We start from the raw sequence: 19063 nt of genomic DNA, 5'->3' as shown, positions 1-19063 counted from the left end.
ATCTATCTATCTATCTGTCTGTCTGTCTGTCTGTCCGTCCGCCCGTCCATCCATCCGTCCATCCATCCACCCATGCATCCATCCATCCATCCATCTATCTATGACCATGAAAATCTCTTTAAATTTAATATTTGTTGTTGTTCTAAGTACAATTTTTTAAAATCTGGTCATTTCAAATCATTGCGAATTAACAAACAGCTTTTAATTACTTGTAAACGAAAAGTTGACAACTTCAACGAGCTTACTCGTCCATGCACAGTGCACCATGACGACAGGTAAATAATATAGTGCATTCTGGGATATGTAGCTGTCGCCATTTTTATCTGTCAACTGAAACCATCGAGGAATGAGGAATTCCCTGCTCGAATCGAAATCATCAAAAAATGATGTGACAGACATTCGTTGGACATATGAGCAGGTGATCACAAAACGAAATAATTATTGTAAATATAAATGATATAGCAATATTGTGAAGCCATCCCACACACACAGTTGGGAAATCGGCATCGGTTGATCCGTAATCATTGAAGTTAAACTTGCACTTGTATGGGTTAAAAGTTGTAAACCAGAAATAAAATCACGATCACGGAATCAACTTAATAAAATTTGCCGACCGCACTATACGAGGTTGTCAACGGCTTCACGATATTGCAAATATGCATAGGTCGAATCGTGACGAGTCCTATCGAGTATCCGTAGTTCATTTTTTTCTTCTTCAAAATGGGATGGGTGTTCGGTGTGTGATGTAAGATTAAGTTTTAAAGAACGTCATTTTATAGCCTAAATATACACCGTTAGCTGAGATAATAATCTATATAACAGTGTGTCCAACTCAGAGCCAACATAAAGAAATCATTTGGAAGTCTGAGAAACCAAATATTCATGGAATTGTCTACTGTCCCCTCTCTGATTGTTCAAGAGTTATATCTACAGTAATGATTCTGTAGATGTCACTAGTGTGACACATCTGTGGATACTTTAAAAAGAAATTGCTTACAACAGTTTCAAGATTGAAATGCAATAAATAGTATATATATGAGAAAACCAGATGAAACCTCTTCAGTTTTATCATTTTTTTTAAAGTCTTGTGATTTGAATGTGCATTTGTTATTCAGATTCATAACAGGTCTCTAAATTACTGATGATCACTATATTCAATTATACTAAAAAGGTCACAGTGACATACATATCTATTTGTCCTGCACAAGTTAGAAATAAAGTTTCTTTTGTTGTTTTACTTCCCATATGTGTGCTCTTAATCAGTCACCCCTTTTTTCTGATTTAGTCATATTGTCTCAAACCTGCCATATTCCCAGACAGTGTTGGTGGGTTTTGAAGACTCCACAAATGTGTTATGAGGGTCCACAGGGGTTTCATTATGCATGACCAAAAAGTGACATTGTCTACTAGTAGTTGAAAATAAGTTGTCTTGTGATATAAACTTGCAGAAAAGTACTGAGGTTTTAATTTGATTATAAAGAAATAATGTCAGTTTTCTTTGAAGTATTTAATATACATACAAACAAAATGTAGATTTATCAGTCACCACAATTTGCTAACACTTATATAATCCTTAAATGAGCTATACAAATTCTTCTTCTTACAGTCTTTCAGACAGTGCACTATTTTCATGATTAGATGCTGTATTTGTTGCTATCAGTTATGAATTCAGTGTGTTTTTTCATAATTGATGGTAACTCAAGTGTCATTTGTGCTTATATTGACACTCATTAGAGATGAGATGTTACTATTGTTCAAACATCCCATAAGATCTTGAAAATTTCTCTAAGTAGAAAACAGTCTGTCAGCATCTGCATTGCTGTGAGGGAGTGTCAGATATTTAACTGGGTGGTGTAAATGCTATGTTAATGTATGATGTATAATCCAGAATCATGTCAGTGTGGTGTTTGCAGCATGTGCAAAAAATTGTGTGTGTGTGTGATTTAGATTTGCAATGTAGCTTTAACAATTTTTCAGTCATGTTGCTTAATTGATGTCTGGATTGTGGCAGTTTATAGCAGTGTCTAGCATAGGGGCATCATGCCACAGACATTTAGCATCATGTCCCACTCAGTCTCATTATCATGACACCAGGCTTATTGGTCTTAACATTAACCTCTTAATGCTGAGTGCCAAATGAGGCACCTGTTAGTACCATTTTAATAAGTCTTTAATATGATTTTTCCAGGTTTGAACAGAGGTGGATGATCTAACCACTCAGGTCACATGCTTGTCATTTGTTGAATCAGAAATGCATTTCAACATTTTACCCATAGAAATGAATCACACTTAACCACTATTCCAAATATAAAAATAATCATGTTTTGTGTGTTATATATGGAGTGAAATGTGAGTTTTAAAAGCTGTTGCTACTTATCACAAACTTGTCAATAATCGTTAATAAAGATGGCCTAAACATTCTCATTCAAGGTAATGACATGTAATAACTTTTGATTTTTGACATGTATCTCTTTTGATTTACCTATTAACTTCAAACAAATTTAGTTGTTCCTCTTTACCTATGGAAATTAGCCTAATGGATTCATCTACAGAAGTCTTCAAAGGATTTAACACCATTTTACAGTAGCTTTTTTCAGCCAATTAAGTAATATGTGAAATGTGACCACCTTATCCTTTAATTGCCTCTTTGATGATCTATTGTATAAACTACTCCATAGGTGGTTTTACATGGACTCTAAGCAATAATGTTTTCTGTTTATACATACTACATGTTAGGGGCATGTAATGTGGTGGTCTAAATATGTCTTTCTATCTCTTTATTTTATTTTTTCGAAAGTTTACTAAAAAAATTTTTTTTAACCATTGAACATTAGCAAAAGTATCTAAGTTTGTGTGCATTTTCTTGCACTACCCCATTTTCAGTATCTATCCCCTAATTAGGGTTAAATACTTGGAAATGTGTAGGAAAAGGTAATGTGTCACTAATTGTCAGTAAAATAATACAGAATGAATATTTTAAAATTCATAAAAATACCAGATACATAAAGAAAAATATATGCAGTAAATCGGTCGTGGGAGACTACCTGAGTTGTGAGACTGGGTCATAATGTAATCAATATATATGTATATGGAGAACCCAGTCTCACAACTCGGGTGATCTCCTATGACCGATTTACTGTGCATATGTAAGAGGTGTGTATTTTGGACTCTTGTCACAAATATGTCTGAAAGGCTTTGAAGGAAAAGCATCACTTACAATAAATTCTGTAATTTCCAACCAAATTTTATACATGAAGATAGTCCTATATGTAATAGATTTACGGATACTGCTTTAGTCTCCTTTTTACCAAACTAGCAAAGGCAAGTAAAATAAGGAATGAAAAATCATTATGTAGGCATGTCACCAAAATAATTTCTTCAGTAATGTTATGTGATATCACCCCCAAAAAATTAAAAAAAAAAATTTAAGGTTTATTCAGGGGTAGAGGCCGACCGAAATTCGGTTTCGGTTTCGGCGACAAAAGTTGGTAAATGGCCTCTTTCGGCATAGTTTCTGTTTCGGCCGAAGCCAAAAAGTTAACTTTCGGTTTCAGCCGAAATTGATATTGACTTTCGGTCATCAGCTGAAGATCTATTTTAACTTTCAGAATGCAATTCTAGTGCTGTGTCTATTACTCTGCTTGTCGGCCAGTCAGTCGGCGCTAGGCAGTTCTAGGCACTGTTGCATTTCAGTCTACTCACGTGTTGAATACAGAGATTTTGAAGTCTGACAGTATTGATAATTTCAGTTAGTTAAACTGTAGCAAATTAATCTGTGTGAAGTACAAAATTGAAGTTAATAATAAATGGATTAGTTAATCACCGCAAAGAATGTCGAAAAATGCAGTGTGGGATTACTTCACAAAAATCGATTCTGATGCAAGCAAGGTGCAGTGCAAAGAATGCAACAAACTGTTATCACTTGGCAGCGATAAACCAAGACTTCAGACAGTTTCAGGCTTGAAAGGTCATCTGGCCAGCTGCCACAAGGAGCTCCATGGTACGTATCTCAGGAGGTCCATGAACGACAGAGCAGAGCATGCCTCAAAAAAGATGATGATGGAAGAGAAAGCGACTAAACATGCATTACCAAATTTTGTGCAGATGTCCCTTGACATCATAGGTCGAGAGCAGAATGGTCTGGCCTGATGACCACGTTGCAGTTCAGCGAATTGATAAGTGCATCATGGACTTGATCGTTGTCGACATATTACCCTACTCAGTTATTGAAGTGTAGCATTGCATCATGACCCAGGCCTATTTAATAAATCTTGTGTTCGGCAACTTCGGTTTATCTTTCGGTTTTGGTTTTGGTTTCGGCCGAAGGTGTAAACTTTCGGTTTCGGCTTCAGTTTCAGCCAAAAGTCAATTTATAACTTTCGGTCTGGTTTCGTTTTCAGCTGAAACCAGAAATTTAGTTTCGTTCGGCCTCTATTCAAGGGGATTATTGTTTTACAGCTGTATCTTTGTATGTTTGTATCAAATCTGTTCATGTGCAAAAGCAAAAAGGAATATTAAAGTTAGAGTCATGAAACTTAGAAGTGGATGATTTTATATAGTTTTAATCCATCACAGCAGTTTTTAAATTTAAGATATTTTACATCTTATTGGACTTGTTCTTTCTTTTTCATACATGTTTTAAACAAAATCATTTAAAGTAGACATATTAAATTTGGTAGGCATTATTTATATTTAGATGACCTGATTAAAGTTTTTACTTAGCTTCAACTTGTTTGATGGAGACAAATCAAACTTGGCATGCAGTGTAGACGACCTGATTAAGTTTTGATGGTGTTATATTATTTTATAGTGATGTCCATTTATTTGTCATTCTGCCAGCCTGTTAGCAGTTTAGTTCCTGCCCAACAGCATGAGTTGTCCACCATCTTTTGTTATCAAACTTTAAGGATAGCTGGCACTTGGGGAAAGAAGAACTTTATTTTGGGGGTTGGGTGGGGAAGGTGCCAGAATTTTAAAGATCAAGGTCATTGTGATTTTCCACCACCTACAGTTACCATACTTTGTGGATGGGTTCCAATTAGGGTAATTAAAAACCTATTTATTTCATGGTGAAAAGGTTAAAGGTGAATGTCACTATGACTAAAACTAGAAAATAGTTCCTGAACAATAACTTTTGTGGTGTAAGTCAAGGTAACTGACTGAAAGAGGAAAAATGGTTTCCATATATGACAGCATTAGTTTACGTCCAGTGTCCAACTTTGGATGTCATGCAGTTACAGTAAGGAAGAAGATTACCAATAATGACACTCTAACTGAAAGAAGAAAAATGGTTTCTGCACAATAGTGTTGGTTCTACACATAGGTAGGGGGAAGAAGCCTATTGATTTTGGGGTCACAAGACCTGGGGTCAAGGTTACTGTCTCTGAAAGAAGAAAAAGAGGTTTCTGTACAAACTTTTGAGCTCATAATCTTCATAGAGGATTATCATGCATGTGGCAGGCATACACTTGGGTTTTATTTGGAAATGTACTCTTTTTTTTTTCTTCTCTCCTATGGGGCATACATATTTTGCAGACACAAATGTAGTTCCTCAAACGCTACCTTAGGCTTCATTTCAAGTACAGGTACAGTATTAATGTATTAGAATGCATATATTATACTTGAAAATGTTATGTCAAGGTAGTAGAACCAGAAAAAATAAATATGCCTGGTTATGTTAAGTTTCATCCAAAATGTTAATCAAACTGACCTCCAGTGGCAACATTGCTAATGATCTGTCATGCCTTGTTGGACATGACAGTATTTTGAAATTAAGTTTTTGCAGAGGTATTATATAGACTACAGTGACGTAATGTGATACAAAATGATCTTTCATTTTGTACAGTTTTTTTCTTCTTTCTATCTTCCTTTCCATCTAATGTACTGATGTTCAGCCTCTTTTTCGACCACTTCAGTAGCCTAATGGTTAGTACATCTGCCTTGGATATGGGAGGTTGCAGGTTCAAACCCTGGCTGAGTCATACCAAAGACTTATAAAAATGGTAATAAATGCTAGGTGTTCAGCATTAAGAGCTCTGTGTTAGGACTAGTCAGCAATGTGTCAGGATAATGTGACTGGGTGGGACATGATGCTATATGACTGCGGCATGATGCCCCAGTGCTTAGACATCACCATAAACTGCCACACTGCAGACATTGTAGCAACATGACTGAAAATGTTTTAAAGCTACGTTAAAAATCTACATCACACACTCACACACACTCAGTCTCTTTTTTAATAATTTGTATTGACAAATCACATTCCTCTAATTTTATTTATATCTGTTATTATCTCTTTTCAGTGTGAAGACAGCCATTGATTCCGTGACACTGTTGTGTAGTGGGGGAGCTATTTTCCCCATCTCCGATCATGGCGGATAGGTAATATGTCGACTTCGCACGCTTCTCGTATCACACCAAGGTCTTCTGCTGCATCTCAGGGACGGATTGTCACCCAGAATCCATCACTTGTTTCACTTCTTCGAGAGAATACAAAAGAGTTAGCTCAGAGCACTGAGTCAGTTTTACCTAATTCTGGTGATGGTGTAACAAGCACCCATTCTCACAGATCAGCTAAGAGTTTTCATGCAAATAACACTACTACCACTAATGCTTTTGTTGCACACTCTGCTTCTAATTTTGACCCAGAGCTTAATCATAACAGTAGGGTTACTGACAATAGAATAATTGACACTAATACCTATAGGCAAGATAGCGGTAAGTTGGACTTCCAGAAAGCAAATCCAGAATCGGAGCCAGTTGAGTTTGGTAGATCTGATTCACTGCGAAGAGTTAAAGATTATCACTCCTCTAACACAAGATCAGGGTCACAATTTAGGGACCAAGGGAAGAGCACTCAGAGTGATTCTGTACAGAGGGATGAAGTGAACCCTGCTTTTACACACTCTGCACACAGCACTGGATTAGGGCATTCCACAGCTTTGCATGTGCATTTGCATAAGAGAGGTCCTAGTCGTGAAAGTCCAAGTCCACTGCATGAGAACGATAGAGTCAGTGTTCCACCACTAGAATTAGATAAATCCCCTCCAACTAAAACTACTGCTTCACCAGATCAGTATTTATTGCTTGATAGTTTGCATGAAGTAGATGACTTATATGTGACTGCCAAAAGTAATTCTTTTGTTGAGCCTAAAAGTGTTAGTCAAGTGTACCCTAGTGGACGCAAGACTTACACTGTTACTACGCCTACTTTATCTCAAATTCCACATGTAAATTCTTCTAACAATTTCAGAGACTACGAAGGCGGTGAAACATACCGAAGCAGTGCAGGCAGGGAGACAAACCGAAACAGAGGAACACACAGAGTCACTGAGAGAGATAGTGATCAGGGACCAGGAAATGTGAGTCCCCATCCTACGGACCTTGCTGATGACCTTAAAGTTCCGTACGAATTTCGTACACCTGAATCTCCCAAGAAAAGTCAACCCCCATCTCCTCCACGCCCTTTTTCAACAGATACAAAAAATTCCTCAAACGTTTATGCTGTTGCTAATCCTGAAATTCTACGAGCTCAGGGTATTTCACCCCCACAAGGTCAGGTTCAGTTCACACCAAGGACATATGGTAGGGCTGGTGACTCAAATCAGAATGCTCATGGAGTTTATAGTGGACAAAATGATGAAACAAGGGAATTGAATCGTGCCAGTCGTGACTATAGTCGCAATACTGGTGTCACTGCCACAGATAGAACAAAAAATACGACTACAAATCAAAGTAGAAACAGAAACACTGAAACAACTTCAGTATCTCTGTCAACTAATCCAGCTGTTAGACCACCAAGTAACCCTAACTGGGGCACACCAGTAAGGGACAGGAATCCTACACCATATTACGAGGAGACACTACAGGAACAGCGACCAACAGCTGAAAGTCCTCCTGATTGGGGGACACCAAGAAGGGCAACTCCACAAACTGGTCAAAAGTCACAGAGGGAACAAGAAGGGCAGTCTCCTACAGAAGAAGGTCTACCACCACAGCATCCACCAATAGATACACATCATTCAAGAAAGACTGGCACACATTCTCCTTCATCAACCAGTGTTAAAAGAGTGTATGTAGAATCGCCTTCATTCACAAAGGAAGAAGAGGAGGAGTATCGTTTTGTGAGTAGTCGTTTGGAAGATACTGAAGATAAAGAAGATACTTACCGACAAATGGATCAAAAGATAGAGGATGGATATTCTCGGGCTAGAGACAGGGGGTATCCACAACAGGATAAAACATTGGGATACTCTGATAAACAAGCCCCAGGAGAGCCACGAGGCTATGGTTATGGATATGGTCCTGACAAGTTAAGAAGCGAGAGAGACCCAGATGCACATCAGAGGGACGTAGGTCATTACGACGAGGATAGGGGTAGGATAAATGATGGTAGAGGTGAAGGGTATGCAGATAGGGATAGGGAAGGGGATAGAGGAAGGGATCAGGGATATGATAGGGATCTAAGATTTGGTGGCAGGGATAAAGATCGTAAACATTTAAGGCAAACAGAGGATGATGAACGATATGAAGACAGAAACCATGCAATGAATGAGGATCAAGAAAAAGAGAAACCTCAGTATAGAGATTCAGATCGTTATGAAGACAGAAATGCTCAGATGCAGGACAAGAAAGACAGATATGAGAATGAACAGCATGGGCAGGGCCGTAAACCACAAGGCTACACAAATCAAGTTACTTTAGGTGACAATATTGATATGGATGATGATGAATTGCAGCAAGAACTTGAATACCAAAAGAGACTGAGGGCAAAAATTGAGTCAAACAGTAAACACGATAAAGAAATTCAGATTCCAAAGCTGCCTTTGCCAAGACAGAGTCAGGAATATGTCGGAGATTCTCAGAACTTTGCTCGGGATTCTTTAGAGTATCCAAATGAGAAGGGTTGGGGACAGCCCCCAGCAAATCCAGTGAATAACTATGACAGGAGAGATCAGGAAGGACAGAGACAAAGGCCAAAGGAAAATATCAATATCCTGGATTTGTATGATCCAGAAGACACTGCACGAATGGAACTTGTAAATCCAAAGCAGCCTCGATATGATTACGTTGAAAAGAATAAACAAGACTATGGTCTTCCACCTAAAAAGAGTTACAAAGAAATTAAAGAGAGAAAAAAAGAGGAAGAGGAAAAACTAGATAAAATTTTCATTCAGCCAAAAGTGCCAAAGCCCACAAAAAAGAAAAAGTCACTGTCTGCTCAACCAGAACATTTGGGTTACCAAGCACCAGTGGCATACAATGACTACACAGATGACAAGCCATCCTCAGCTGAAGAATTGTGGGCAAAGAGGTCAGTTTTCCTTACTCGCAAGAAGGAGGAGAAATTGTCTGCTGGAGGAAAGAGCAAATTGAAAAAGTTCCCTAGTGATTCTAACTTAGGGAAAGCCCAGTCATCACAACAAGGGATAAAGCAGCAAGGTTATGGGACACCAACAAAGAACCAGTATCATCTTCAACCTTTGGAAAATCGACCGGTGGCTCCTCCAGCTCAGCAAGATCCCCTGCCTCCTGCCATTGAGCCACAGTCTCCATTCAGACGGCATCATGAGCTAAAGCCAATATCACAAGAAATTGTTACAGAAGATGGACAGAGAATCAGTGTTGATATTAACCTGAGATTAATCAGCCCACCACCAACACATGCCCATGGTTCATCACAACGTCAATCTCCTCAGCAGCATCAGTTAGCTCTGGTACCAGTCCAGGATGCAGAGGAGGAAGCAGCCCCATTGCAAGGAGGGAGGCCAGTAGGCGTGCCGTATCAGGTGAATAATGTGTATGGTGGATACCAGGATAGTGGGTATGCCCATCAGGTTAGTTCATTTTACATGTTTGTTGTCTCCATGCTGGCATGGCAGGACATTGGCATCATTTTGTTATGGTGGCAACATTATCAGTATCAGCAATGGTAGTTTTTGTGTTGAATCTTTCACAGGTTAGATAACAATGGCATTGCATTGGTACATCCATGTAGCCTTTCCTGTGGTGATAGCTGTGGCATCATTGTTAACAGTGTTAAAGATTTTTTTGTGTTAAAGCTTTTGCAAGTTAGATAACAATGGTTATACATCGGTACAGCCATGTAGAATTTCTTGTGGTGATAGCTGTGTCATTGTAAATAACGTTAAAGATTTGTTAAAGTTTGTGCAAGTTAGGTAACAGTGGTTTTATATCAATATATCCATGTAGCTTTTCCTGTGGCAATGACTGCAACATTATTTTTAATAACATAAAAGAAATGTGTTAAAACTTTTGCAAACCAAATGACAGCAGTGAAACATCAGTGCATGGATGCAGATAGGACATTGGATTTCATATGACACTCATTTTCTTGTTTAATTCCCTCCCTGGAAGGGATTCATGGTGATACCCTTCTTCATCTTGTTTGTACATATGTCTATCCTGCACACCCTCAAGGCTTAGTGAATTTTTGCATTTAGCTCAGTTACTTACTGCAGTATGTTAGGTCATGCAAAGAGGGAAGACAAGGCATTTGTTTTCTAGAAAGACTTTTCTGATTCTCTTCCTGTCTGCAAAAGTTTATTTTTTTTAATTTACTGACTTTGTGTGTAAACTTTTCCCTTTATTTTAATATTTTCTGCCAGATGAAATGCAGTAGAGATTGATTGTTCATTGTCAGCAGTAACAATGGTAAATGTAGGTATTACTTTCATTTTTATTGGTATCACCACCACCACCACCACCATCATCATTATTATCATGTTTTATGTGTTAGTTTTCTTTGTAAAAGGTTAGATAACATTATGATCCTGTTCACAGGTAAACACATGCTATAGAAGATTTATCTCAGTAAACTTAGATTTTGTCTAAAAGTACTGTATGTACTTGCTTATAAGTCATCCAACTGCAAACAAGATCCAGATCTGCAACATGATAATGTGCCTGTTGGTCAGGGTCTACTTTGTTTGTTTTACTGATTACTACTAATAAACCACACAGACCAAAATCTTCTGGTGCATTATGTGATGGCAGATCAGGGTCTGTGCAGCTTGCATTAGGACTCATCTTTTAAGCGAGTGTATATGGTAAGCAATAAGTTATTGTTCCAAAAGTTGTATTGAAGTTTCTTAGGAGTTTTCTACATCATAAGTAGATGTAATTCTAGTGAAAATCATAAATGTAAATTTGTTTGCTGATGGGGAGGGGTGTGAGTGCTAGGGTCAGCAATGAGAAACAAGGACAGCTGGCCATTGAGAAAGACAATTTTTTGTTTGTTTTGCCAAATCTAGTTCAAGTTTGACGGTTTATATTCAAGCAATATATGATAAAAAGAGACAGCCAAATTTGGTGTTTTATAGTCTTGCCATATAAAATACACAGTGAGAGGCTGTCAGTTAAGTTTGGTGTTTTATAGTCTTGCAATATATGATACACAGTGAGAGGCTGTCAGTTAAGTTTGGTGTTTTATAGTCTAGCAATATATGATGCACAGTGAGAGGCTATCAGTTAAGTTTGGTGTTTTATGGTCTTGCAATATAAGATACACAATGAGAGCCAATTAGTTAAGTTTGGTGTTTTATAGTCTAACAATATATGATACACAATGAGAGCCAATTAGTTAAGTTTGGTGTTTTATAGTCTAACAATATATGATACACGATGAGAGCCAATTAGTTAAGTCTGGTGTTTTATAGTCTAGCAAGATACACAATGAGAGCCAATTAGTTAAGTTTGGTATTTTTTTAGTCTAGCAATATATGATACATAATTGAGAGCCAATTATCTAGTTAAATTTAGTGTTATATTTTTAATAGTTAGAGAATTGTCACTGGAGTGATCTTGTATTGAGGAATTGGCATTGGAATGATCTTGTGTTGAGGAGTTGGCATTGGAGTGATCTTGTATTGAGGAATTGGCATTGGAGTGATCTTGTGTTGAGGAATTGGCATTGGAGTGATCTTGTATTGAGGAGTTGGCATTGGAGTGATCTTGTATTGAGGAATTGGAGTGAACTTATGTTGAGGAATTGGCATTGGAGTGATCATGTGGTGAGGAATTGGCATTGGAGTGATCTTTTATTTAGGAATTGGCATTGGAGTGATCTTGTGTTGAGGAATTGGCAGTGGAGTGATCTTGTATTGAGGAATTGGCAATGGAGTGATCTTGTATTGAGGAATTGGCATTGGAGTGATCTTGTGTTGAGGAATTGACAATGGAGTGATCTTGTATTGAGGAATTGGCATTGGAGGGATATTGTGTAATGGGTCAGTTACTTGTGGTGGGGGGGGGCAGAGGTATTTTGTCCAGAATAAGAAGGGTCACCTTCAATCTGTATATATACAGTAGGTCAGTAATTTAAGGTGGCCATAGTTTTTGCTGGATTTGCCTTGTCAATGGCAGATCCAGAGGGGTGAGTTTGGGTCAGACAAAACACTTTTGCTATCAATAACTGTACAGTTATTGGACCCTGATTTGGAGAAAATGATTTTGTTCTAAAATTCACTTGTATCAGGAACTGATTTTTATCATGTGCTCTTTTAAACTTAAGGAATGTGGCAGCGGGTGTTCATGCATGTGAACAATTAGGTTAATCAGTGACTGAATACAGTAGACCCTCACTATCAGTTACCTCTGTAAGAAGGTCCCTTTTTATAAGATGGGTGTTGTCATGGATCCCATTTCATTATTTAATAGTAGTTTGTCAATATGAGTATGCCTTACCTATAAGTCAGTTTACTTTTGTCTCCCATGAGCAGTTATAGTGATGGAGTACTTTTATTTGTGTTTTACTGTATAGTTTTCAGTGAATTGGTATTTTCTTAATTGGAATTTTACTGTACAGTTTCAAGTGAATTGGTATTTTACTTTACAGTGTTCAGTGAATTTGTGTTCTACTGTATAGTTTTCAGTGATTTGGTGTTTTATTGTACAGTATTCAGTTATGTGTTGTGTTATTGTACAGTATTCAATGATTTGGTGTTTTCCTGTACAGTTTTCAGTGAATTGGTATTTTACTTTACTATTTCACTGAATTTGTGTTTAACTCAGTACTGTTTTCAGTGAATTGATGTTTTACTGTAGTTTGTAATGAAATGGTGTTTACAGTATCCAGTGAAACATTGAAAGTGGGCATTGTAGGCAAAATCACCCATCCATTCTAAAAATAAAACTTTCTAAAACAAAATCATGGATGAACCGTTCTCTAGTTCTGATTCCTTTGAATACTGGCAGCACTTTAGTGCTTAATTTGCTGGACTTGCCAAAGAAATTGCATGTGTTCAGATCCCACCATTGGATTTGCTTGGACAAGGCACTTATTTTAATCGAATTGCCTCAGCACTAAATAACCTACTTGTGATGCTGTGAATCAATTTAACTTTGACTAAGGTTTTCAAACGTAGTCATAATCATATGCAGTCCTTACATGCTTCCATGTACTACCCTATATACTCAGAAGTTAGTTATGATACAAACAGCATATATCCAGATCTGCTGTTGTATTATGGCCCATCATAGTAAAGTCTGTACAGTCTTCCATACACTGAATGTAGTAACACATATATTCACTGGTTTGTTCTAACTACCAACAGCATATATTTAGGTCTGCTGCCATATTATGGCCCATCATAGCTGTATCTGTACAGCCTGTTTGAAATAATCAGTAAAACAAACAAGATAGACACTGATATGCTGGCACATTATGCAATGGCAGATCAGGGTCAGAGTATGTTTACAGTCAGATCTGACATAACAAGTAGGTATGTCGTGCTGTCATCGTGAATATATTTTGTAGAATATTTGAAGTCATGCCAGCTTTTTCTTTGTACTGTTTAAGGGAGACCTGTTTACTTAACTGATTGTCCCAATGCTGTAGTGCCCATGTGTTTTAGAATTTGCTCAATATGTCAGGAAGGTCAGTACTTCATTCTCTGGTTGATTTATGGCTTAATTTTCCTTACATAAGTGTATGAGAGTATTGCCATGCAATAAGGCTGAGTGAGCATTATCCAAACTGATGATTATATGGAAGAAACTAAACATGCACATGTTCTCCTTTTATGTTTGTCCCTTGAAATTGTCATTTGTATTATGAATTTCATTCAGTTTCATTTTAGACCAAACTATTGTTAGAATGAGATTTGTACAGACTTGAGCATGAGAATGCCTTTAAGCATATAATATAATGTATACGAATTTGGACATCCCCTGCTAAGATTATGCCAAGCTTACCATGAAGTCCTTCCAATTGCAAAGAGATGGGATAAAACAGTATTTAAAAAAAAGTAAAGTTTTTTTAATTAAAAACCCATTAACATTTACCTAGGTCATAGGTGGACAATATTTTTTGTAAAGTGAAGCCAAAGTGAATGCTGTACAGAGATTCTGTCAAGTTGGGCTTTGTGGAAATCTGAAAATTAAGAAGATTTTAAGGAATTGTAGAATTTATGTACATGTCCTTGATCAGCAACAAGAGCTTTTAATGATCACCTGACTGTCAGATTGATTGAACTAGCACATTTAATTCATTATGTTTATGAGTTTATCTAGACTGATTAAAACAACCTGACGACAAATTAACTTAAAGTCAAAGAAGCCAGTAGATAATGGTATATGTTTAATGTATCAGTTACCTGCACTAGCGCTAAGGTAAAGGTGGGAAAAGGTTTTTGTATCATCTGCTGAAAGCATGTATATTTGTCACAGCTGCCTAAGTGTTTATTTTTGTCTCATGTACATAAATATGCAGGTGAGGCAGAGGTAACAAACAGTAATGTCATTGATGCCAGGCATCATCAGCCATGATGTTTTGTGTTACAGTTTCTGCAAGTCAACAAATAGTAGAATAATGTGGGGTGGGCCAACATCGTCATAAAAGTTCATGTGGGACACTAAGTTTCACAGAATGAGTTGTTCTTTATTTTATATAAAAAGCACTCTTTCACTATTAGGCCATCGATAATAACATCAGTTCAGTGTGACAAGGCTAGTATGGTCATAGATCCCATGTCATTAAGTGATAGTAAAATGATATGTACTAAAATTAATTATTAGATAGTCTCAGTATAAGGTGGTATACTCTACGATTCCCATGGATGGCATTATAATGAGGGAGTACAGTATCCAGTTATTCATCATAAGGTAGGCACACTATAAGGCATTTTACAACATAGTTCTGATAAAGGCATTATAATGAGGGTACTATATATTGAAACTTGTCAAAAATGTATACTGTGAGACAGTATAATGAGGGAATATTAAGAAGTAAAACTTGACAATAGTAATAGTGAGATGGCATTATAATGAGTAATAAAATAGTGTGAAACTTGGCAAAGATGTATAGTGAAACTGCATTATTATGAAGTACATTATATAATTTTAATATTTCATAATAAAATCGAATCATTGACGATATCTGCCTTATAACAAATGTGTTTAAATGAATGATGGTACATACGAGGGAGTGCTATATGTATAGGGTTCAATGGCACATCAGTACAGTGTAGCATATATAATGCCAAGTAAAAGTTAGGTTCAAAAGTACAAAGAGTAGCTAAAATCTCTTGGAAGACAAACCAACCCCATCTAAAAGCAAACATACATTCAAAAAAACACAAAAAGATAATGATAATACAATTCCCAAAAATACATATTGTGTAAGAAAACAGACAAAGGCATAGAAGGAGCAAAATTATTAAAAGATAGGGCTAGAATTCTTTACATAAACCTGACTGTATTATAGTATTATCCTTCTAGAATGGAGCATGTTTCAAAGGACATGTGGTTGTACCACACTACAGTTGTTTGAAGATGCAACTGCCTTGTAGATGTATTTTTCAATTAAAATGAAAAGAAAAGAGATTAATATTATTCATAATGAACAGATGGTCTTTATATCAAGTTGTCTGCTAAGGCAGGTTTCCATTTAACCAGAATGAAACCTGAAGGATTGTGCCTATTTCAGGCATTTTTAATGGAAAATAATAAAATGCTGCAGCTAAATTGTGATATTGTTTTATTATGCTTTACTGAGAGCAGCAAGTACATGAAAATTTGAGTGAAATTTGTTAGTGGTTCTGTCAATGTTAACAAACAGGTTTACATGGATATTCAACATTTTCATGTAGCTATTAGCTGCATAGAAATTGTAGATCAATATTCCTGCATGAAGTTCTGTATAAACATGGCCTATTGCAGTAAACAAACTTGCATGTCACCCAATGCAAAGTATAAAGCAGTATTATAATGCTTGGAAAGATATATATGTATATAGGGTATTATGTATCTAGTGATTTCAAAGATTTTTGAACCATTTTTTAATAATGCATGTAATGTACCTTACTGCATACAATGGAAATACACAAGACCACATTACTCAGTTATGTGTTAAAATGACATTATAAGTAGAACTAAGACTAATTTGTCAAAGAAAACAAATCAGGCCTTGAACATTTTTTAATGAACCCATTGTCCAACAAGACAAGTTACTGTAGACTTTTAAGTAATTTGAATGGTTTTACTCTTTTACACGATACAAATTATTGAGGACACTTTTTTCTTGAAAACAAATTGTTTGTTTAGATGAAATGAAAAGAAACACAACCTCCCTGCTCGCTGTTGAAAATAATGGTTTGGATGGTATTACCACACAGCATCAATCCCTTTTTTTGTGTGCTAAGACAAAAGCAGATTATAGGATAGCCTGCCATTAATTAAAATATTAGACATCAGTTTGTATTGGCTTTATTCAGGAATCAGTTTCAACTTGCATTTGTCCAATTGGACAGGCTATTAGGTCTGTTCTGTTAGTGGAATTTTATGGGGGATATTGCAGGCTCCTTCATTGGAAAAAAATGTGTGGGAATTTTATGACTATTGGTAGGATTTTTAGGTAGGACTTGAAAAATGTTGTTCCACATTTAATTGATTTTTAGTTGTAATTTCAGAAAAATTGTCATGAATTGCATTCTTGTGTTGTAGAATAAATCATTACTTTGTGAACCTTCCTTGCTTGCCACTTACAAATAAATATACATGTGGTTGAGTGCAATTTTTTATGTCTGTTAATTGTGTGGGTGATAATTTGTGTATTATTGAATGTTCAACTTACATGCATTTGTGTATTATTGAATGTTCTTGATGAGACTGGACATGATTTTTTTTACCTTTATCATTTTAAATTCTCAGCTACTTACGATTTTTAAATCAGTGATGTCTTTAAAAAACAAAGCCTTAAAAATGATATATTGTGTGCAAATTTTATACAAATTTAGAAACACTGGGTAGCAAAACATCATGTATAAAAGCCAGTGACTCCATGGGCTGTCTACCATTTATGTGTCAAGTATAATTTTGATATCTGTGATAGGGTAGTAAATCAGAACTCAGACATTTGTAATTTGGAACATGTGTATTGTTATAAATGTCCACCACATGATTTGGTTTACAAGACACAGATATCAGCTTAATGTAAATAATTCCTTGTATACTTTTGTCATCTGTGCTGAAAGGTATTTCAATCACAACCTTAGAATATGTGTGTAACTGAGATCTCTCTTTGTTCTTGCCAATGGTTTTGGTGGGGTCTCGGACTACAGTGCAATTCAGTGTGTGCTCTTACTGTATAAATTCTTACTAACTTGTTTACAAGTTGTCCTTCCCTTACCATTTTTGTGTTCTCATCCCCATCATTGTGACTAATTTCATTTTGATACTCATGTATTTTTACCCACTGTATTACACATGATTTATTACAAATGGTGGAAACCCATATCTTCCATATCATACTGTGCCTATTTATACTGTGTCTGTCATTTGATACAAATGGCTGTTGGGACCCCAGTTTTGGGGGCAGGTTATTTGATAGCAGATCTGAGTGTACACTGTTCAGTGTTGGCAAATTGAGGCTGTCAGTGAGCATGTTGTATGTGGCTATGTACAGTTTGCATATTTGTGTGATTTGTTTCTCAAGTCATTGTATTTTGCTGCACCATAAAATCTTTTACTCAGATCATCATGATTATGAATAATGTATTCATGTAATTGACAAGCTTGTTGAAAACTAATTGGATATGATATAATCTTTTCTCAGGATTTTTCAGCAGGACTTTTCATGGAAGTAATTCTGTTACTAAATGCATGTATCAGTATTAATAATAATAATAATAATAATAATAATAATAATAATGATAATGATAATAATAGAAATAATAATAATAATAATAATAATAATACAGCACATTCTTTCCATAAGCTAAGGTTCAGTTTACTACTGGCTTTATACCACTGCATCTGTTATAGCACATTTCTGTTCATACTACACTCTGTACTCGCTTAAAGTCTCAGTCAGACTGCAAAAACAAAGATCCTGATCTGCTTTAGCATAATGTGCTAACCGAACTGGGTCTTTGTTGTTGGTTCTACTGATTACTGCAAATAAACTGCACATACCCAGGTCTGCCTGCGCAGTATGTGATGGCATATCTAGGTCTGTGCAGATTGCAGTTGGATTGCTTATAAACAAGTTTATATGGTACAGTAAAAACTGTTACGAGCGACTTCTTCTGTGAGTGACCACCTGTCATTTCTAACCACAATTGTAATGCACAGTTTGAATTTATTATATAAGCGCTCTGTTATGAACGCAACCAGTGACTGTAATGTCTTGGCAAAATATGCATTTTGACACTACTATGAACGACTGCATCACAAAAATACAGATCAACACAACCGATCTTGACATACAAGTCCAGCGTATGGTGTCATTTGTAAACTGCAGTTAACCTGACTAAAGTACATGTCAGTAACCGCCATTGTAGTGCCGAAGTCATGTGAATAGCCAGTAAGATTAACCATTTTTTCATCGAAGGGAGTAATGATGGACATAGTCAATTTAGAGGTTTGTATTTTTTTCTTTATATTTGTGAAAACCCACACAATGCGGGTAGTCCTAATGTCCCAGTGATGAATCTTTTGAAAGTGCTTCGGTATAGGGTGGACTGCTCCAGTGGCCTAGTGGATTAGAGCATGTGCCTTGGATGCGTGAGGTCATGGGTTCAATCCCCAACTGAGTCATATCACT

At 36.5% G+C, this 19063-nt stretch overlaps 1 protein-coding gene across 2 annotated transcripts in view; it reads left to right on the top strand.

Moving 5' to 3' along the window:
• Positions 1-296: 296 nt before the first annotated feature.
• The window catches only part of LOC149793635 (uncharacterized), a 58042-nt gene continuing 39275 nt past the window's right edge, over positions 297-19063 (top strand). The window contains exons 1-3 of one of the 2 annotated variants that reach the window (XM_089967618.1): positions 297-418; positions 6303-6381; positions 7253-9788. In XM_089967618.1, the coding sequence (XP_089823744.1) occupies positions 6371-6381; positions 7253-9788 (2547 nt within the window). In that variant the 5' untranslated portion in view covers positions 297-418; positions 6303-6370. Of the gene's footprint in view, positions 419-6302; positions 6382-7252; positions 9837-19063 lie in introns of both variants that reach the window. The other variant, XM_089967617.1, reaches the window with a different exon arrangement.

Source organism: Sinohyriopsis cumingii, chromosome 8, assembly GCF_028554795.1.
Source record: "Sinohyriopsis cumingii isolate HCF-2022 chromosome 8, ASM2855479v2, whole genome shotgun sequence".
NCBI lineage: Eukaryota > Metazoa > Mollusca > Bivalvia > Unionida > Unionidae > Sinohyriopsis > Sinohyriopsis cumingii.
Note: the sequence above shows the minus strand (reverse complement) of the source record. Positions and strands in the feature narration are given on the sequence as shown.